Source organism: Pygoscelis adeliae, unplaced genomic scaffold (genome assembly GCF_000699105.1).
Source record: "Pygoscelis adeliae isolate BGI_AS28 unplaced genomic scaffold, ASM69910v1 Scaffold406, whole genome shotgun sequence".
Classification (NCBI taxonomy): domain Eukaryota; kingdom Metazoa; phylum Chordata; class Aves; order Sphenisciformes; family Spheniscidae; genus Pygoscelis; species Pygoscelis adeliae.
The window spans coordinates 188,189-211,679 of NW_008824995.1; the positions used below are offsets into that span (position 1 = coordinate 188,189).

At 37.0% G+C, this 23,491-nt stretch overlaps 1 protein-coding gene across 1 annotated transcript in view; it reads right to left on the reverse strand.

Annotated features, from left to right (window-relative positions):
• The window catches only part of DOCK2 (dedicator of cytokinesis 2), a gene marked incomplete at its 5' end in the record, with an annotated part of 184,604 nt that overhangs the window by 14,458 nt on the left and 146,655 nt on the right, over positions 1-23,491 (reverse strand). The window contains 12 exons of the mRNA XM_009326156.1: positions 567-743; positions 1,075-1,161; positions 2,665-2,749; positions 5,744-5,825; positions 7,552-7,693; positions 9,795-9,899; positions 11,211-11,300; positions 13,050-13,169; positions 14,267-14,357; positions 15,826-15,866; positions 17,044-17,200; positions 23,028-23,113. Of these exons, the coding sequence (XP_009324431.1) occupies positions 567-743; positions 1,075-1,161; positions 2,665-2,749; positions 5,744-5,825; positions 7,552-7,693; positions 9,795-9,899; positions 11,211-11,300; positions 13,050-13,169; positions 14,267-14,357; positions 15,826-15,866; positions 17,044-17,200; positions 23,028-23,113 (1,263 nt within the window). The remainder of the gene's footprint in view (positions 1-566; positions 744-1,074; positions 1,162-2,664; positions 2,750-5,743; positions 5,826-7,551; positions 7,694-9,794; positions 9,900-11,210; positions 11,301-13,049; positions 13,170-14,266; positions 14,358-15,825; positions 15,867-17,043; positions 17,201-23,027; positions 23,114-23,491) is intronic.

Genomic DNA, 23,491 nt, shown 5'->3' on the forward strand with positions numbered 1-23,491 from the left:
CTTTCTCTCCTGCCCTGCCTCCACAAGGCAGCCTTAGGGACAAATTTTCTACAGTTCAGTTCTTCAAGACATTCCATTTTCCATGTATTGCCAGAACATTATTTATTTGTATTCCCATTTTTTAACAACAAAACCTGCTATGCAGAATAGCTGCAGTTACTGAGAAAACCTGATGACGGTTTAATTGATAACCCACATCTAAATACTCCAGACTTCCTGTAGGATAAACTTGATTCATTTACTCCAGACCAAATCTTCTGATGTGTGAGAGCCTATTTCATTACAAAAGGGGTATCTTGTCTCACATGTATATGTGAGATCTGTATATTTCAGGTTCCACTGAAAACCCTCATAACTGCAATTAATACTGAGCTTCAGTTACTCTAGTTTGCTAGTTTCTGCTTTCAAAGACAGATGTGACCAGGACATGAGGATCTCTTAATCGGTGGAGTTATGGCTTTCATATTCCCAGCCCATATTCCACTGCCACTTTGAACAAAGGATGTAGGAGGATTATGAAATAATATATCTGAAAATGTTCTTTGCGTTGACGTAAAAGCTCTTACCTTCTCATATTTAGCAAAGCCACCCATGACAGCTGGATCAACAATTCCATTCAGAAGCATAGAAAGTGGATTAATAGGAAGGTTCTCGTCACTCTGGTATTGGTTAATCATCATCAAAATTTTTTCATTCGTTGTGGACATAGTCTCAATAGCATTCTCTAAAGGACTAATTGTAGTCTATAAAGAAACAAAAGGCTTCTAAGGCTTATAAAGAGATAAAAAGGTCTTTTTGGTTTTATAAAATTCACGTATATGAACAACATTCTTACAATTCAGCAAACCAACACAGATTTGTTCAATTCTCTTAGGACTTGGTCCTGAAACTGTAAGTCAGATGTAAGATATATTGATCCCAGCAGTAGAAAGGTAAAACATAAGTAATAACAGTTTTGGATGTATAAAAGTAAGTAAATAACAATAGCCTTGTGTGATAAATTTGCAAACTATTTTGTACATGAGGATTCATATAGATACATGTTTTACAGGTTGTTAGCATGTTAATACACACCTGTGACATGGAGATGACCTCAAACCATCGTAAAATTCCAGGAAGTTTGTATGCCGTAACAAATGATGTTCTCTCAATCCACATAGACTATTAAAAAAACATAGCAGGGAGAAAATGATACTTTGGGATTTAAACTTTAATCGTTTCTGCCTTCTGAAATGTCAGAGTGAAAATAATGTACATGGAAAACATGCATTTTTTTGCATAAAAGGACAGTGCAAAATTAATCTAGCACAGCAATTTGCACAAATCATTTTTCTGGTTTCAGATTAGGTCATCTTCAGGCACTAAGCCCGCAGAAAGCAGAGGAAAAAGAAAATTACCCTTGAAACTTTTACTATCTATTCCTATTTTTGCCATTACAGATTGAATGACTGTGGCTAAATGACCTGCTCTCACCTCTACCCAGATTATACTTCCTCCCTCCACTTTTGAAACGTACTTCTGCAATTAAAAGCAGTAATAGCCCTATAACAACTTGCCAGTATTCTCACCTTTTTTTTTTCCTCCCCTTTCTTTTTCCTCTTCTGAACAAGACTAGCTGCTGGTATTTTAAAATGCCACTAGTTCATTTACCCTACTGCTCCTTATTTTACCAATATCAGCTCATCTAAACTGCCAGTACTGAGAAACATAATAATGAATGCAATGAAGACATACTCCAACTATCCCAATTTCTACCTATCTGAAGTAAGCATGCGTATTACCTATTGTCATCAGCAATGAAAGGATTAACGATTTAATTTTTGTAAATCCATTTCAAGGTATACTCATAAACTGTTTCAAAACTCTCCAGTTTGCAAAGGAAGCCAATGTGCATCATGAGGCTTGATAATACAGTGCAAAGCTGGGATGTCAGGGTAGAGTTTGCATCTGAAGCATTGAATTTAACAACAGGTAAGAAGCTCCTTACATGAAACTGTTGACATTACTAATCAGCACGCACATAATTGAAATTGTACATTTTTGAAATAAATGGCTTTTCCCATCAGTATCCCAAGAGCACAGCTTTAGCTATAAATATTGGATGGTATGGTTTTCACGACAAACTATAAAATATCAGATATCTGTAAAATTAAAATATGGAAACTTACCACATTTTTATGCATGACACTGAAAAATAATTCATGGTTTTGCAGATTTCCTAGAGTATTTGAACAACGAAGACTATTTCTCAGCATTACACAATTATGCATGTCAAGATTTCACAGGACTGATGAAAGCAGACAACACACACCTCTCATTGCCAAGCTGGCAGCTGACAAAAGTGTTGTAAACTACAGGAGGCAAACCATGTGATATTTATTTACATGTCTTCTTGTTGCATCATGAAAATCTGTACCAGAAAATGTCACTGAGTAACACAAAAGTGTTGAACATACTTAACTACGTAATGTTTACCCGCAATTGAAACAGTGATGTATCATTGAGTAAGTACATAGGAGTAGTGCTGAAATAGAGAAATCTTGCGTTTATTTTTTTGAACCAGATCCTAAAGTTAGGGTGTCTGTAATGAGTAATCTGAGACTAAGAAAGGATCAAAATTCAGTCACAGAACCGCATCCATCATCCTGTCACTCATTTACTTACAGCAAATTCATTTTCAGGGTCAATAGAGCCTTTTCTGACTGGTCTTGAATAGTGGAACCGGTGCACATTGTTGGACTTATAAAAACTGAAAGATTTAAAAAAAGACTATTGTAAAATACAGAATTCGGAAATTCATGGATCTTGTTATCACAGTGAAATATTTCATTTTGAGTCAGTTGAGGTTTTAATTAAAAGCAAATTTACTGCCCAGAAAAAAAGCACTTTACTGAAAACTCGGGAGACAACTACTTTATCTATAAATCAGGGTCAACGCACAGTATTTTACAAGTATTAAGCTTCAGCTTGTGACCGGGTGTAATTTCCAGATATAAAAGTTCCAGAACTTCCCGATTAATGTTAAAACCTGAAGAAGAAGGTCTAGAAACTATTTTTACTTTCCTGTATTCTTGCTGTGGCATGCACACTGCTTGCCTGCTTTATAATGGCGTACAAAAGGAGTACATTTTGTTAAAAATAACTGACTAAACAAAGCAGATATATTCACCTGGACTGAAATACATGTGTTTTTTCATCCACAGCACATGCCAAATCCGTTTAATCACATCTAACAATTCTGGTCACAATGCAGAACAATAGTTATTCAATAAACATTTGAAGCCATTAATAACAATATCTTGTGGTAGATAATAAAATGTATATAAATACTTGTAGAGGGGGACATCAATGTAAAGAATCTATTGCAAATTCATGTTACGGTCTATTCTATTTAGCTAACGAATCGTTCTCAATCACTCTGAGCACGTATTTCTGCTAAACTTGTAACCACTCGGTTTTTAGCACTGGCTAATTTGCAAGAACAGAGATTGCACAGTTTTGGCTAAGTTTTTTGCTGTCCACAGAAAAACCTCCCCTTTTGGTTTTTAGTTTTTGTTTTAAAGAGGAATTAAATTTAAAGCCATGTTAAGTAAAAGCTAGTTTTGCAGAGAAAAAAAAAAACCTCAGAAATATCTTACAGTAAAAGCAAGCCGTGTTTTGGAAGCCTAGAGAAACAAATAAATGGAGAGATCCCAAACAGTTGAGCTAAGCAAACTTCTGGTATGTTAGTTCACAGGAACCTATGATTCTGATCCAAACTACTATGATTATCTTCATCAGTAAAGAAAAGAAAGTGGAAAATAGTGCCATACTGAGTCAGATCACTTTATACAGTTCCATCTGAAAGGACAGATAGTTTGAAGCTCTTTTATAGAATAAATGCATTGCCATCAACTAATGTAACTAACAATTAAATGCCCAATGAAGTATACTCATAAAAATAAATCTCTAAGACCAGGTGAAATTAGCGGTTTGGTTGAATTAGGCAGCTGAGACAAACAATTACAAAATCTCCTGTATGACAAGAGATTGTACTTTATGTGGAGCACTCCGCTAGATAAACTGTTACACGTTCAAAATGTGGCTGGCACTACAATGAAATCTAGTCAAACAGGACCAGATTTATAAGCTGTCTTTCAGTTACTGATTTTAAAATTAATTCAAGTTGAAATTGGGACCACAGTTGGGTTTTTTTGTTTGTTTTTTTTTTTTAATCTTGTACTACAAGACCTGTGCTTGTATCTGCTTTATTTATTTTGGTGTATGTGGGGAGGTGATTCCTATTTTTCCCACTCTGAATCAATTGCAATTTCAGTAAAGGTACTATGGAGAAGGCTGCAGACAAAGGTGATATCTGGTTTGAATCCAGCTGTGGAACAGTTAGAAATGAACTCATCTCAGCTGATAAAAAATAAGTCTTCTATCTTCAGTCTCTTTCTGGAAAGTCATAATACAAGTGTTGTTAAAGGGTTTAGTCTGAGTTTTTGTTTGTTTAAGTGTGGAGGCATTGCAAAGCCTCTCTTGCATTAAAAATGCAGGTCCCTCAGTTCACCTGGAAAATTTTAGCTTTAGATGCCTGTTTTAACCAGTTTCCATTAGGGAGATACAGTCATACCTTGTGCTTTCGCAAAGCACTGACAAGAATAGGGAGAAAATATGGCCTGCTGTCCTCAAGTTACAAGCTAACAAATGCTATCTTGAAATTTTTCATTCAGGTGTTAGTGATAAGCAACAGCTTTTATTGACCATATTTGCAACCATACAAATCATAGAACGGTTTGAGTTGGAAGGAACCTTTAAAGATCATCTAGTTCCAACCCCTCTGCTGTGGGCAGGGACATCTTTCACTAGATCAGGTTGCTCAAAGCCCCGTCCAACCTGGCGTTGAACAATTCCAATGATGGGGCACCCACAATTTCTCTGGGCAACTTGTTCCAGTGTCTCAACACCCTCATAGTGAAGACTTTCTTCCTTATATCCAATCTAAAGCTACCCTCTTTCAGTTTAAAACCATTGCCCCCCATCCTGTCACTACAGGCCTTGGTAAGAAGTCTCTCTCTTTCTTATAATTCCCCTTTATATATTGATGGATCTGGAGCCAAAAATCTCACAAGCCTGAAGTCAGCGAATATTCCAGTAGGTACTGTATGCAGTTTTGGCATCAGCTATTAGAATGAACCATCACTTTTCACATATGTAGTCAGAACACTTAATTAGGAGCCTGTAGTAAGTTCAACCTGTTCTACATTGGGTTAGGAGTTTGGAGATGTTAGCCAGTCTGTTCTCAAAATACTTTGGACAATTCATTTCCTTTATTCCTTTACAAAATCTTGACCATAGTACCAATGGAAACCATTTTTCCACCATGCCTTTTGTGCTTGGCAAGATAAGCCATAACAAGATTCTGTTGTACAAGAGCCTTCAACTCAACCATTCTCATACTGCCAGTCACCTCTAAGACCCCTCTCTCCATCACTTGGCTAAGAAGCTGTGTTGAAAACTCAATAACTTGGACCCAAAGCATGGATTCCACCTCCCCACCCTGTAAGCATATGCTATTCCTTAAGTGGCAGATGGGTAGATGTTCTTTCATGAAGTTCCTAGGGAATACGTAAGTCAGTAAACTAAGGCAATAAAAGCTCTAAGATTCATTGGCAAATGACTGAGGTCACAAAATAATGGTTGTCAGTTTAGGAATATGGACTGACTTCCATTACATGATCTATTACAGAAATTCACTTACTTTATAATTTGATCAGGTACTGCCTTATTTTTGAATCTAGGTTGCTCCTCCAGGACTGGCTGCACTGTAAAACACTGGATATCTGAAATCGTGAAAGTTAAGGGCAGGTTATTAACTCTCCGTATGAAATACTGTAGCCTGCGGGGAGGAGGGGGGGGAAGACATTTCCTGATGAAAAATCTGCAGGGTTCAGGCTTTCATTTGTGGAGCTTTCTTGGCCAAAAAAGGAAAAATCTGCCAGTAGTAACCAGTGAATATATATTAATATTAATTTTGAATAAATATTGATTTTGAACTGCATATTTTTATTATTTACTGAGCTTGAATATCTGTAGCTGAATTTATCACACTGAATCATTCATTAAATTTTAAAGCCCAGCCAACTTACAAAAACAACATCAACAACATCTGATGTTAATAGTTTCACTATTTAGCTTTAGGCATGCACAATGTCATGATGTTTAGCATTTCATCTTTGAAATCCGTAATTGAGCAGCCCTTTTACTTGAGATTTCCTTTTTCTATGGAAGTGTTATTTTTTTTTATCTGAATACTGTATTTGTAAGTAAATAGATCATGTTCTTACATATTTGTATGATGTTTGTATATTTGAAACTCATGCCCTCTGGTTTGATTCCATGGCTTTTCCTTAAGTGTGTAAGTAGTGAGTATCTCCTGTTAGTTGCAAACAGACTTGAGCAAATTCTACTTTAAGAAAGGACTGAAGCATATGATCTCAAAAAAAAAAAAAATTAGTTAAGACACAAGACAGACTTATGAAAGCTCGTCTTTCAAGCTTAATGTACTATTTTAGACAAGCCTGTAATACTCTCTGCTTCAGTCCCAACAGTGTGAAAAGAAAGCAGTATTCCTTTTCTCCTCCAGCAGGTTCCATCAGAATAGACTCAAGAGAGCATGTGAAGTGTTACAACATTACCTCGAAAATTAATAGAGGAAAATCAACACGTGAAAAAAAAAGTCTGATACAATGAGGTGATCTCATATCTGCTCAGCCAGTAATGTTTTAAATCAGAACATGAAGAAAAAGATAATGTATGCAAGCAACTGTTAGAGTACTTCTAAACAAGAATAATTTAGGGCATTCTAAAAGGTGGTTAACGATGCTTATGAGTTAATTTTCCTAGGAAAAGTTCTGAGAGTGACATAAGGCATATTTATGTTGCCAGGAAATACAGGTGATACCCAAGTGCGGTGCCAGTCAGAACAATGTTCAAGGAAGACATGAATTTAATATCAAAACACAACAGCTAGGAATGTGAGGTAATAGACAATTTGCTGCTTTAAACTTGGCCAATTCAAGTGTTCATCACTGGTTTTGCCATTTGAAGAAAATAAAGGTAAACCATGGATGAACTTGAATGAATTTTCTTCACTGAAAGGGTCATCAAACATTGGAACAGGCTGCCCAGGGAAGTGGTTTAGTCGCCATCCCTGGAGGTATTTAAAAGACATGTAGACGTGGCACTTAGGGACATGGTGTAGTGGTGGACTAGGTTTATGGTTGGACTCAATCTTAAGGGTCTTTCCCAGCCTACATGATTCTATGATTCTATGATGACTGAAAGAGACAGACTCCTTAGAATTGTGAGAAAAACAGGAGCAAACATCTTAGGAACAAACCATAAAAGACATGCAGGACATACAAGTAAAACTGCAAACTGAGCTGCCACATTAATAAACTTTCATCCTTTTTAGGAAATGATTGTCCCACACAGCTAAACTCTCGCTAAAAATGAGGTTTCCCCAACCCGCCTTCATTCTGTATTCTCCCACATGTTCAAGGATACATTGACCAGGACAGTTTTTCACATCCTCTCCAGGTGCTGAGGTGGTGTTCATCTTCTCTGCACTGGGAAACTGACTCATCAGCTGTGCCTGGAAGTCCTCTCTCCTCTCATATTCCTTCCCACGATAGATGAATACTTTGTTCTGCAAGGAATAAATAGCTGATTCCTTGGGCTGTATGATTCTGAGGCAGAAGTTATAGATGCATGTTTATCAGTACAAAGACACAATGGGGTCTCCAAATTTTGGAATGAGTATTACTGTTTTCTGAATATTAACTATCAAGCAAGACACCATTTTGACCAGGTGCTAGAATGCAGCACTGACTCTCCAGAGACTCGACTCTATGCTGTTAGACAGAATGAAGATAAACTGGCATCACCACTGAGGATGCTCCTGTAGAGCAGAATAAAATCAGAATGGGAGGTAAGAAAAGTACGGAAATTCCTTTTCTTCTTGTCTGTCAAGTAAAAGGATTTTCTTTCAAATACATTCTGGGTCCAGGTTTTACAGCTTTGTAATACCAATACATAGGTTTCCTCTGCCTGCTCCTTCTCCTTGGTATTATGAAATGTCCTCATTTACAGCCAGTCTAACCCCAATGTGCTCATCTGTAGTTCAGTTTGCTTCATTTAACAGGATACTTCTACAATAACAGAAACAAAAGGTGCATGTTTCCTTTGGTGTAATATTAGCATATCGTTTCACTATTTTTCCAATGTTTTCAAGGCAACTTTGGCCTTTAAAACTGGGACAGAGAGGTCTTTCATTGCTTTTCAAGTGTGAGGAAAGCTACCATGTTCATTGTAGTGTGCGAGAAAAGATTTTTTTTTCATACAAGAAAACATCAAATATTCAGGTTAGTTTTATGCTCTGAAGACATGCACTACTGCGGTTAAAAGAAAGCAATGATCTTTTAAAAAACTAAAGCAAAAGCCAGTTGTGCATGACTTCCTAAGTTTGGCAGGTTTCTTGAAAAAACAGACCCTTTGGATTCTTGATTTCTCACATGGTAGTCAAAGAGAAAAGTAAAGAAAACAGAGAGTAGATTCAGTGTATAGAGGTCTAATGAAAACAGTTCAAAATTACCATAACTGTCCTAAGATATCAACTAGCTGCTACCATTAGAGTAACACAAGACAGTTGGTATGAACATGTCAGCTCAATGCATATTAGACATCAAAAAAGCAATCTGAACTTCAGTTATTATGAGGAAAACAGGAAAACAAAAGAAGAAACATCAGTATCGCACTGAACAAATTCAGAGTGTATCCACATTTCAAATACTGTGTACGCTTCTTGTCCTACCATCTCATGAACTAGAAAATGAACAGCAAAGGAACAATATGTCACGAACGGCACAAGGAAGGTGATTAAAGAACAGCTGTTCAGTCTCTCTGTAAGAACTAGTGCAGAGAAATTATCAGATGACAACAAAAAGGTAGATCTCCAACACACAGTTGTGTACTGTGAGGCCACAGTATGTTCTGGAGTGCATCAGTTCAGAGAGCAAGTGGACAAATTCACTGTAGAACAATCCATGAAGGGCTGGAAACCAAAACTGTCACCTCCAACCCAGGAAGCTGTTTATCAGGTAAGTAGGCAATATATACCAGGTCAACATCACTACACACCTGCTCGATATTATACTCTTCCCTACCCTACTTATCTACTATTTCCCACTGTTAAATACATGATATTTGGCTATAGAGTGCATTGGTCTGAAAAAAACATGCTATTTCTACATTCATAATGTATTTCAATTGTAGCTGAGAGGCAATATAAATCTGAAACGCTTGTCAGTTCATGGTAAGGTCCACTAAAACCAGCAACCTCATGTGAAACAGAATTTTGGATTTAATTGGAACACAAGTTAGTTAATGACATTCCACTAGTTATCAATAACCCGTGTGGGGACTCATCTGAGAAATATGTACCATAAGAGCTGCCCATACCAAATTACATCATATTGCTGCATTTGGCTCTCATATATCACCTTCACTACCTGATATAACTTCTAGTTTCCACAATCAAACTAAGAGAAAGAACCAACTTAAATGCATCTGAAAACATTTCATGCATTTTCTTACACGTAACAATTCAGATCTTGACTACAGTCCTGCACCCAAGCAAAACTAAATCCACGGCAAATATCCCCAGAGACTCACTTGCACTAGTAGAGTACACGCATATTTTTAGAAGCATATGAAAATAGATGAAAAAGTAAGAATTTAAACAGGTTTACCCTTAGAAATGTGGGGAATCCTTGGCCATAATACCCAACAGCAAAATAGTCTGGTTTAGGTCTCAGAATTTTCATGATGTTTTCATAGAACTTTGCTTGTTGAATCTGAAAGCAAAACCAACTGCAGTTACTTCTGTTTGGGTTGTTTTTCGATTTATTTTTTTGACCTCTACAGTAGTACTATGCTATGTACTACAGCTATCAGTGGATATGCAAGAGCTATCAATTATCAGTTGGTAAGCTATAGTGATAATCAGTTAGCATGCACATGACACTGCGGTGGTACATTAAATATTGTTTACATTTACATGCAGATATAATACATAGCTAAACGTGTATGGCTTCAACTTTAATTATCTGACCTCAGAATCAGGCTCACCCTTCATTTACTAACGTGAAAAGAAGAAAAGCAAACACTTTACACACTTAACTGATAACATTACTGAAATAATACGTTTGGAAAAACTCCCTGCCTCAAATGTTTTCCGAGGTATGGATCAACTCAAACGTTTGCCCTAGCATCATGCTAAGGTCACACACCATGTAAAGGGCTCAGGACAATGTCTTCCATAAAAGACGAAGTGTCATTTAGGTTTACTATTTTTATTTCCTGTGTTATATCTATGAGACACACAACACCAACTTAAATGGAATTGGCAAAAATATTGTCTTTATCTTTTAGTTTATAATAAAAGCAGAATTGATTGGGAGGAAAAGAAGCTTTCTTTACAAAAAACACTGTTCAAGAACATCATGTTTTGATTCCCATGGTTTCTTCGTGGAAGATTCAGGGATATCTACCGAATGAACCCTAAACATTTGATAAAGATCATGCAAGCGTGGAATCTTGGGGGTGGGGAAAAAAGAAGGTATGTGGGGGAGGGGATTCCTTTTAGATTAATTCCATTTCAATGAAAACAAATAATTGAGCATTTGATCTTCCTTTAAAATCTTCCTTCTAGCCTTTGGACCTAGTTATAATTCCTAGTGATGTATTACTTCCCCAGTCCCTCATTGGGACAGAATTCTTTAGGCTTGTCAAGATTTGAGTTCCTAAAATTTAAAGAAAAATTTCAGGGAAAAAAATGCATCCAGGTGCTTTTTCTACCCTAAAGCAGGACAAAGGCCTCAAAAACCTGTTATATTTCTTTTATACATGGCCTTTAAATTGTGCTAAGTGAGAATATCTTTATTTCATCTATAGAAGTTTCAAAATATCTCAATAAGCAGGTGTCCATGCAATTTTAACAAACAATTCTTTATGAATCTCCACCACTGGATTGTTACAATAAAATACAGCAACTCTGACAAAAATCAATTGTAGACAACAAGCTCATAAGCAGCTCTATCATTTGATAGCTCAAAAGTACTGATTTCTGTGACTGAATTAATTTGAGGTCCTGCATATAATCTTACCAGGTTTTGACTTAGAAGTTCATAGTCAAAAACTTCCTTTTCATATTGCTCCGCAAGTTCTTTGCATAAAGATATGGCTTCTTCCCACATCTGCAATGCAACCACATATTTAAAAAGTAAATCCAGTACCAACAAACAAGTTTTTAATGCATCACTGTTTAACTACAGTTTTATTGATTATGCTATCATTAAATTGCAGTCATTTATTAACTGCACATTTAGAATGGAAGACTCAAGACAATCACAGACTTTAGGAAAGCAGATTAATGTAAAAAAAAAAGTGTTTTATGGCTCGTTATAGGAAGGAATAAGTAAACATACTTTATTCTTACAACAAGATAATACAAAATCACCTAGCCTTTCAGATACATTAAAAATGAAGAGTAAATCACTAAGGTGCGTAACATCCAGAATATACCCCAAGCACAGGAGCAGCTATGAGGGGACTGACACCTGCCTCTCCTTAAAACAAACACACTTCATTTTACACGAAATCCTGAAGCATACATAATCGTAGGTAGCCTTGCATATGACAGCTGTCCCAGTCAGCTAAAAAATTACAAGACTTAAATTGCCACTTGCTTGGAGTAGCAGCGTGTTTCTTTCCACACAACTTAATAGCTACCTCTGAAAATTACCGTGAGGAATTACAGAGCTGCACTGGAAAGACTAGGACAGTTTTTCTCATCTGCTATAGGCAGTTAATCTATGCAGCACAAAAGTGGTCTTAAAGCAGATAGAAACTCCCCCTCTTGAGGATAGTTCTCAAATTCTGTCAGGCTTCTCATCTACTCAGAATAAAGGAGACAAAAGGGGTTTTCTGAGCATAATTCTCTACTGATGTAAGGACACGGGTGGTCACACGCATTATGACCATTTTTACATGGGGCCATGTACTCCTAAGCTAGGTAGTTCTGAACCTGACAGCTGCATTCAGCTGCCTGCAAACCTCCTCTGATGTATCTGAGGAGAACCCGAATGCCAGGTAGATCAGAAATCATGAGGACTTGATTATTGTGATACAGTGGTGGGGACTGCTACATTGTAGTTACTTCAGATGCCAACAAAATGAGAAGTTATAAATGCGCTGCGTTTTCCTGCACAGTGCTGAAGCACCAAAGACTTTCTACCTTCTGAATTATAGGATGGACTTCCGTGGGGGCGTTATGCCTTTATTTTGCAAGAAGCAGTAATGAATTGCCTTCCTCCTTCATACCTTTGGCTGAACAGGACATAATGACTTAAAGGCCTTACTGGGTCATAAGAGTCATTATCCAGTACTGCAGAATTTTTCCCTGCTTTCTAGTCCTTTGCTTTATTTCCAAAAATCTCAGCTCTACTGTCATTGTATTGACGGGCAATTTTATTAACAGATTTTTTTATAAAAAGCTGGACTAAACCCAAGTACTGAACATCAAACCGCTACATTTTAAGTTTGGGATGAAATTCTAGACTTCTCTGAAATAAATATGTCCATTTTGAACTGTCTGGTTTTTTGGGAGATAATGACTGAATGGTTTAGAAAGGCAATCTGTGCAGTCTGCATTCTTTTCCTAGTAAAGAAAAGTACATTCAACATTTTTTATTATTTTATTACTGCCTGACAGAGATGTTTGTGACCAGTATAAACATTTGTGCATGAGGTTATTGAAAGAATATGTTCGTATAGAACAGATATACTCTGTGAATAAGCCTTCAGGGCACAATTTTTAGTTGACCCATATTTCAAAGAGGATTTCCTACACAAACGCTTTGTACAGAGCATATTCATGAAATACTACTATACAAAGTAACACAGTCAAAAGAGATTTGGCAGGGGGAAGAACTCTACAGACCTACCTTTCCTTTGTCAAAGTATTCTATGATCTTCTCATACAGATTCTCTTTCAAGTGTCGATAGGTCTGTGAACACTGGAACTCTGTTGACATGACTTGGGGTGCACACTGTTCATCTGACCACTGAGAATGAAAACACATTAAAAAAACATGCTTTTGGAGTTCAACATTTCACACACACGTGCCCCCTCCCCCAAGGTCTGGTCCCCTGGGCTCTTCTAAGTCTTTTTTTCCCAGTCTTTTTTACCCTTCCACAAAGAAACTGGGAAAGGCACTGGGAATGTTTTCATCACCTCTTCAAACAAGTGCTGTATTTCATGTGGTAAACCAGGACTGGACATAACATTTTAAAAACCTGTATTCCCTCCTGCCCCCCGCCCAAAAATTTTGGATAAAAATCTATGTGAGAAAATTAGGTCATTTTATTTCAGTGGTGTCATCTTGACTGATTTGGTTTTGATTTTTTTGTATTAAAATATTTGCATATAAAATTATCTTTGTCTCTACCAATACAATACATACAATATACCTCATATTTTTGTGTGATCAGAAAGGTCAAAATGAAGTTTAAGCAAAATAGCACTGTGAAAAGCCAAATTTATATGGTTCTGCACTAAAAGAAATTCCATAGGAGATCTCACATTTTTGCTGAAGAACATTTAAATTTTGCATTTTCCCTTGAAATGGGAATGCATGTTACTGACCATTTCTATTGATAATGTCAGTTACAATGAGAATAAACATTAGTTGTAGCAAAAAATAATTACCAGCTACAAAAGAAAGCAAACATAATATGGCAGAATGATCCATATTATTTAAAATGAAAAGTCAGATGTCCCCCTGTGATAGCTGAAAAAAATTGCATTTAATTTTCATCATTGTTATGTTTGGGATAGTAAGAAATTAGCAAAATGAAAACCACATGGAAGTTAAATGGCTTCAGAATTTGCACTCTCACTATAAAGTAAAACTATTTTTGCTACAATATTTAGTTTTACCAATATGTGGCTTTTATTCACCTACTGAAAATACAATTTCAATAATTAATGTTAATTTTGTATGACCTACTGCAGTATTTTTAACTAGAAACTTGAATACCCCAATGGAAAACCACTAATACGCAGTAAATCAGAGATGAAGACAATCACTTTTCAATTTATATATTTGAAAATTGCAAAAGCTTATTTATGTATTTATATATTGAGTTTAGAAAATCTAACCTTCAAGAGCCATGTATGGAGTAGAAGGGTATATGCTGCTTCCGTGTAATTCTCACAATCTAAATGAAGATCTCGCAATTTATACAAATATCTGTTAGAGGAGAGAACAAGAATTAGACTAGATATTGATATGATTGGAATACTAAGTGTCAAAAAAGTTCTAGATAAGCTCTGTAAGAGGAACTTCATAGATGTCATGCAGTTGCTACCCAAAGAGTCTTTAAGGACACTCTGAGAGGGGTTAAAGCTCTCTGCATTTGTTCAGACTGTTCTCTCTGTACGCTGAAACATTGTGCACGAAAAGGAGGAGAAAGAGCTAATCTCCTTCTGTGAATTGCTACCAGCTCCACCCAAGAGGAAGAACTATTAGACTCAAGGTCTAAGTCAGACCTCTGAGTCCATTATTTCTGGACTGTTACTAAAGATAGCTGCCTTTCTCTGTAGCACTTTTTGATTGCGTGTAAACGCTTTTCCACGTAAATAGATGCGAGCACAACAGGTAACACAAGGTAAAGGAGAAAACAGAAAACACCAGCCCAGAAAGACAAAGCAAGTCCCTGTACAACTTGGAAGGTGGCAGGGGCAGAAGAGTTGTTCTAAGTTGTATGTTGCCAGTGTTCTCCTTGATCCCTAGGGCAGCATTGCTGCTACTAGCGCAACCACTGCCCATCATGTGACATAAGCCACATCTTTCCCAGCAGCCAGAAAGAAAAAGTGCATCCCATCCTCTTACACACAACAGGAGTTTTGACCCAGGAACTCTGACACCTTCCTGTAGCAGTTCAAGGCATTACCATTCCCAGCTGTCAACCCAACTGAAAACGTGTCCCCCTCAGCAACGACTGCAGAGGGAGCGGTGTTTCTCCCTGGCCACTCCAGCCCATAGCTCCAGGTTTAGCTCGGAATCACCTTCAGCGCTTATTCAGCTGAGATTCTGGGCTTTGTACTGCAGTGGCCGAGGTGCAGGTCGCTCTGCAGATTTTGCAGAATGAGAGGAGAGGCAGGAAATGGTGAGCTTCTGAACAGCAAGATTTGCTGCAGCTCATATGCAAAACTGTTGGAGACAGTAAGAGGCCTTGTCACATCTGAAAGAATTTGCCAGTATAGCTAGAGCTCTTACAGAAAAATGCTTTACTAGTAATTCTACATTGCCTGTGGTGTTGCATATTCAAGAAGGCTTGGCAGACTGCACAATTTACAAAACATTAATATTTTTTCTGCCATTCTAAATGTACGATAGACTCTCCATCAAACCTCAAATCTAGCTGCATTTTCTTTATTTAAAACAATAGACAATGAATGCTGAGTGATTTATCAACTAAAAGTTGATTCTTGGGGAAAAAAATGCTACTGATGAATATATATGATAGATTGCAAATTGCTGAAGGCTAAGCAGACAATGGAGTAAGAATATAAATGAGGCCAGGGCTACAACAGAGTCATTGTGGATGGTTAACTTGCATTAAGTAACAGAAATTCAAGTACAATGATAAAACCAGAATTCATAAGAGAGTATTATTGCCCGCCCCAAAACAGATCTAACAGAACAACTGCCATACCTGATATACATCTCTTCACGGTTAATGTCCTTGTAGAAATTCTATGGACACAAAGATTTAAAAGTTATCTCCTAATGTCTTTTATTAAAACACAAGATGAAAATAAATATGCTGAGGTTTTGCTTTTCTTGCTAGTTGGACAGCACGAAAAAGAAATAAGAAATATATTATTTACCGACTGTCTTAAGTTTAAACCTGGCACTACTGCTTCAATTAATATTTTAATTAGTTATTAGTATGTGTTATTATTATACATACATGTGTATACTTCTCCTAGTTCACTAATGAAATCATTAGTGAAAGTTTTTCTGTTGGAGAAGAAGAAAATACGGTTATCCAAATGCATTAACACAATAAACTACATGCTCTGGCTATACTTGATGACCAGAAAAGAAGCTGGTATTTATTGAAGTTGATATGTAACACTGTTGATATGTAACACTGTTGTGCAATACCTCTAAAGGGGTTAACTCCAGGACTAAAGCCCATTTTTGTCACCGTAACACTTTTGCACCTATATGAATTGCTAAGGCTGCGCAAAATATGAGACAAGAACTGGCTCCTGAAGAGTTGCAGAAATTTATACCTCATTGCGCAGTGATTACTGAGGAACAGAGGGTATGTGAGTGCAATACATATTAACCATGTTCTCTTTCCAACCTTAAAGTTGACAAAGGTTCCTCTTCAGCTTCGAGGAATTTCCTAGTGGAGGAATCTCTACATGCGATATCCTTATCACAAAATAGGAATAGAAAAAAGGACGGGGTGCCCTAGAACCAGATCAGAAACTCAAATCTTCTTGGCACCTTACTGCAAGTGTATCTTGCAGGTTTCTTCCCCAGATTTAAAAACTGTAATTGCTGAGTTGCTAAAGCAGCAAGTGGGTTAGTTCCTCAGGTAAAACTTGACTCTGGCAAAACCCACTGTTATGTTAAGCCTATCGAAAAGTAAAGGTATATGAACAGTAGAGTCCTTATTTATCCACAGAATCAAAGTGGATAAAACATACAAGCAAAACCAAAGAACTGAGTGGACGTTGCTTTCATGTTTGTGCATATATCCATGCAAATAGGTATAAAAATCTCTTGTCTCAGAGTTTAAATCACTACTGAGCATTGTCAACCACTCCTATCCCCAGGATGATTTACCTTCATCTTTAGCAAACGGATTCTAAAGCTCTTCCCCATTCTCACACAAGAATTACATGAGAGGACATACCAGTAAGTTCACAGTGCAGCTCATGCGATTGTCCTTGCTTTCATCATTCATCACCGTTCGGTAATCCAGCAGTTTCTCCAAAAGGCCTTTAACTAGGCTGACAAAACTTTCAACCAAGTTAAAAATGCCGGGATACTGACACGCACACTCTGTAAGACTGCAAACACAAAAAAATGCTTTTGCAATACTGCGAAAATTAGTGGCCCATCAGCTGAAAAACTGTTTGGACCTGAAGGCAAATACTGAATTAGGGCTAAAGCAACTGCAGAATGCACTTGAAATTCCCTTCGTGGGTTGGTAATTTAGATATCCAGAAGACAGATGGGATATAAATCAAAAGAAAAAAATGAAACATTTACTTTTCCTGTCTGAAAATGACTTCAAATTCAAGGTTATACCCAAAATTTCAGAACAGAACAACCTGCATCCGTGGTATAGCAAACTCAAGTCTCTGGAATGCCACACTATTGCAATAAACATTAGACCTTCCTTTCCTCTGTTATCACGCAACATAAAATGCAACAATTATTTCCTTCTCTTTGTACAGTTACGTGAGAGTAGAAAGTTCAAACTAACAGAAATTACAAGTTTAAGTCAAAAAAGACACGAACAAGACCTCAGCAGAGCAATCTGCCCTTGAGAAATAAGCAAAATCAAACAATAAACTTTCTGCAGATTAAAAAAAGCAGTTAGTTCTCTTTTGATAAAAATATAGGAAAGTGAGTTTTATACATCATCATCAGCTTCCAAATTACATTAACAAAATATTAACATATGCTGTTTCTGTAAAGTGCTGAAGTGATTTAGGAGTAGATATTTCATGTTACTGTCATAGCTTTGTTTTCAAAGCTTAACTGTTTAAACATTATGAAATGATTACCAGCATCTCATTAAGGATTATTCTCTTTCTTTGCTTAAGAGCTTTCTTCTCCTTAGCATTCTGATTTTCCATTGGGATTCTCTCTGACAAACTGCATTTTATATATATATATACACACACGCAGATATATATCCACATATATATTTATATATGCATGTATTGGGTCTGGCTGAGATGGAGTTAATTTTCCCCACAGCAGCCCTCATAGTGCTGTGCTCTGTATTGATAGCTAGAAAGGTGCTGATAACACACCCGTGTTTTGGCTTCTGCTGAGCAGCGCTGGCACAGCATCAAGGCTCTCTCTCACACATCCCCCTCAGCCCCAAAGGCCAGTAAGCTGGGGGTGGGCAAGATCTTGGGAGGGGGCACAGCCAGGACAGCTGACCCCAACTGACCAAAGGGATGTCCCACACCATATGATGTCTGCTCAGCAATAAAAGCTAAGAGAAAGGAGGAGGAGTGGGGGGCATTCATTATAACAACGTTTGTCTTCCGGAGCAACTGCAACGCGTACTGAAACCCTACTTCCCGGGAAGTGGCTGGACATCTCCCTGCTGATGGGAAGTAGAGAATAAGTCTTCCGTTTTCCTTTGCTTCCGCGCATGGCTTTAGCTTTATTAAACTGCCTTTATCTTGACCCACGAGTTCTTTTCTGTCTTATTTTCTTCCCCCCGCCCCATCCTACAGAGGAGGAGGGGGAGTGATAGAGCAGCTTGGTGGGCATCTGGCATCCAGCCAAGGTCAACCCACCACAACGCACAAAGTAATTACAAGTATCTTTGGCATATTCTATTAATAACACACAAAAATCACCATGTATTCTCACAGCAAAATAGTAAAAACAAACTAGCAATTGCAAAATTATCCCTGAAACTATGTTGTGTGCTTAAGCTGAGCAGTTTCAGTGACACATTATTATTAATTTCTGACTTCTTAGTGTTTCATTAACAGCACTCAATTTATAGGCAAATAAAGATTAATAATAAATTATAAAATGTAAGTAGACTGTTATTTTTAAACTTTCATTATAAAGTGTTATGTTTTAATTAATTGCAAAAATCATTTTTTACTCCTCAGAATTATTTAAACTTTCTTCAGAAAATACATATTCATATTAACTTCAACTGCAAAGAAATCCTCGAAGCTTTGGCCTACAATGGAACCTCAGCAAAGTACCCAGTCTCGAAGTTCTAACTCAAGCAAAGTAAAAACAGCACCTAATGTTTATTATTCCTTTGATTGCACAGATCCAACGTAGAGTTATTTTGCTGAGACAGAGGGAGTGTATACATGCACGTCTGAAAGAACATTTATATTGTACAAGATGTGACAGACAGAGGCTAACAGATAAAACCAGAATACTTTAAATTGCTGTTGTCTGACTAGTCAGAAACAATAACTGAAAGATTTAAATGAATTATTGAAACATAGCTTATGACATTAAAGATATCACAAATGGAATGTTAAATACTAAAGGGTCTGAAGAGTTGACAACCAACAGAATAGGCTGGAACGCATCAAATGATATTTGTGGAAAAGAAAGTAAGAAAGCCCCAGAATCATATAGGAGACTGGAATACTATACAGGAAAAATGGGGTTATTTTACATCTGTAATTATCAGAAACAGGATAAGATGCTAACAAAGGAAAGTACAGTCACCATTTAAGTGACTATTATGAATTTTTGCCATAGGTTCACTTGGAGTGACAGCAAACAAGGCAGACCTATGAACATTACTTGACTGTGAAATGAACATGAGTCACCAAGGCATCACGTTTCTTTCCAATACAAGTAGAAAAACATTGACATAAAACATAAGCTATTACTAGATCTTACCCAGGGTATAGTACATAACTCCAGTCACTAAAGGAAGATGAACTGGAGTACACATAGAGGAGAACTACAAAATGAACAGGAGAGGGGAATACCTGTCTCATAAGGGAAGATTTAAAAAGTTGTCTTGCTCAGCTTTATACAATAATCCCAATAAAAAGGACCCATAAAATTTTAGAAGATTTTTTTTTTCCCCAGGAGGGAGCAAGAAACCTTTGAATTTTTAAACAGACCCTGAAAAAAATAGAAGTTTTAAAATAAAAAAATATTTTCAATAAAGCTCAAGAAAACAACTGCATAATATGGGCCATTGCAATGATGGGGAACTGGAAAGCTTCTAAATGCTCTTTTCTGTTGCGCCTATATTAGTAATTAAAACATGCCAGAATTCATTTTCTGAGCCTGAGGAAAAGTGGCATAGCACAACTTGTATTCATATAGCTAGATTCTCCTCCATTTCCCAGAACAGGGTAGGCTCGTCTATTCTGCCTACTGAGAACAGCCTCCCATCTGTTCCATATTATCCCAACTCTTCCTTGGTGTTGCCTGGGACAGGATTCACTAGCACAGGTCATAACCCGGCCACGGCGCATGCTAACATTTAGGACTACGGACAACTGCAAGGCAGTGATCAAACTTCTGCTGATCCTATTTAGTTTATTGGGCATGGGAAAGTTCCCAGCAACCAACCAGCGTGGGTAAGTGTTGGCTACAGAGGTGAGCATCAACACACAAGACAGTCATTGACTACTGCTAAATATCTGCATTCAGGTGGCAGCTGGAACTGTGTAGGAATGCGGACAGTTACAGGAAATTAGTTGATGAAAATAGGACCAAATGAATAAATCTGGGGCCCAGTTTAACTGGGTCTCTATCCAGTTGGAACAGGGAGTTGGGGATAGAGGCTTGAAATCCTTACTTTGAAAGGTGTGAAGGTAGGAAGATTTAAGACAAAACAAACCAAAACAAACAAAAACAACAGAGAGAAGAAAACAGGGTCCTCCAGGTCACCAGCCTCTGCTTCAACTGTCCCTCTACAGGCATCATTAAACAACTTCAAGGATGGAACAAAAAATATTATCTGGAGATAATATGAAGTGACATCTTTAGAAATGTGGAAACCTTGAACTTGAAGTCTTGTAGAACACGGGAGAGTATCAAGTGGAAAAAAACCAGATATGTCAAAGAAAGAAGGGTACCTTGGAAAGGCAGGAAGATCAAATGCTCTACTGCACTACTGAAAGATGGGGTTTAACTGGATAGGTACCAGTTCTCTATAAAAATATTTGAATGTAAGAGTAAACTGCAAACAAGACGAGCAAACAATGTTACACAGCTCAGAAAAAGTAAATTTCAAAGAGTCTCATACACAAGATCTGAAGGAAGCTTTTCTCTTTGCATTGATAAAGTCTCAGCTTGAATACTCTCTCCTGCTTTGTCTATTTCAAAATAGACATAGACATTGTAGGAATGTCCAGAAAACATTGCATATGATAAACTGAAATATTGGGGTTGTTTACCCTAAAGAGAAGACCAAAGGAAACTTGACAGCAACTTTCAAATTCATTAAAAGCTGCTGCAAAGAGAAACAGAATAAATGACTCTTTATGTCCCCTGTGGATAAAATAAGAAATAATTGGCTTAAACTGAGGCAAGGAAGATTTAGTATGGATATTTGGAAAAAAAAACTTACTAGCAGCAAGGAAAGTTTAGCACTGCAATAAATGTCCACTATGTCAGCTGAATCCCCAGCATTGGAGATGATGAATCGTAGCGACAGTTAAGGCAGGCATCGCGGTTTAAGCTTTGCAGCAGTGTGATTAAGAAAACTATGTACTTGCAGGCCTGTTTTCGGTCATACCAAGAGCTAGTCTGAATATCTCTGCATCACCTCTTAGCTATCCTAAGACTTGAAGCCAAACAGTAAACATTCAAAATTGAAAAATTACTTTATTGGTCTCAGTTTACATAGTCATTGCATCTTAGGAAGTGAAAGAGACATTTTTAAAACTTCATCCGTCCTTGCCAGTGTATCAGTTTCAAAGAATAGTTTTATATTGCTTAAAAAGTGTCAGTACTTTTACTTTTTTCAAGTCTGCCTCTCTATATTTTATCTGCCTCCTCATGGGACAGAAATTAAACTAACGTAGCAAACATTTAAATTATGTTTGATTTAAATGATGTTTCTTTTAACTTATATTATTTAATTAGAATATAATTACATATTGTTTACATAAGATAACATTTACCTATTATTATTTAACTATATAATTCAGTATTTTTAAGGAAATGATGTTTTCACTGAAAGTAGACTTTTCTCCATTGTGGTATACACAAAGATTTCATGCTTCATCTGGTGAGGGATATGACTTTGCAAAGATTGCTCCGCCCTACACAAAAATACAATATGCACAAGGTAGCAGGCTTTGAGAAAGTAAAAACATACACACTCAATGTCACAAAGCCTATATCGATTTTGTCATGTAGCCAAAGTGCTACAGCATTTTTATGCTTAATAAGTACTAAGTTATCAATGCCTGAGAAAGTGTATGATGAGCGATGTACTTTCTCACTGTGGCAGTCTGAGGCACAAAGCTAGGAACAAGTTCTCAGAGGTAGGCGCAAGGATTCCACCACTGCCCAATACATCACACACGCCACCTGCCACAAGTGAGGACACGGCTATCAAGTCTGAGAATAAAACTGAATGTGGGCGGCCAAGAAGAGAAGGAGATGCTATATCAGGCTTTGGGACTGTTAGAAATATAGAAATAGAAATATTTTTATTAAACGGTAGCACTTCGCAATAGTCTTATTCCAGGATAGTCACTTTATGTAAATTCAGAGAATAATCTCTTGGAGTCCAATCTAGACATTTTGAAAAACAAGACAGACATTTTAAAATACCTTCCTCTTCTTAGCGTGAAATAAAAACAAGAAAGGTTATAAGGAAAAATGGGGGAAGACTAAAAAGTGGGGTGAATATTTGACTGTCTTGGCTTGAAAGTTGGATAGAGAAATGCACGTTAGGTATAATTTCTTCATAATTTAGCTGGAGCACAAAATACTGACAAGCAACCAGGAAAATAGTTTCAATGAACAAAACTACAATTCAAACCAGGTTTACTGAAACAGTATGCTACTTCCAGTCCCTTCATAAAAACAGCTGCTAAGATTCTTTTTGTTTTTAAGTGAGGTTACCAACTTGAGAAGTGGAAACAATAAGATAAAAACACATCCTGAAGGCAGTTGTTCTCATGCACTACTTACATGGACTCAAACAACTGCATGTAGTGTTCATCCCCACGTCCTCCTTCCACTTCATGGTCCAACTTCAATATGATTTCATTTTCAAACTAGTAAAGAAAGAAAAATCAAAACACTGAGCAGATATCCAGAGGTCAACCGCATTTCAATATGGCATCAAAAGAATATCTTTGTATAGTTGTATCACATATTCCCAAGGGTTAAATGCTTGAATATATTCCAGTTGAATAATGCACATCTGACTATCTCCAGATACCTGTTCCTTAGTACAAACTGATAAAATAACGTGAGGAAACAGGCTTACAGTGTCTGCGTTATGGGTTTTCATAGAACATCTCTGATTTGAAATGCAGGATTTCAGAGTAAGTAGAATCACTTTCACCCAGATAAAATATGAAAAATCCTACAGTATGCAATACCTTATTTAATTGCTATTTGTTAGGTCTATCCAGACCCTAATTAGGAAA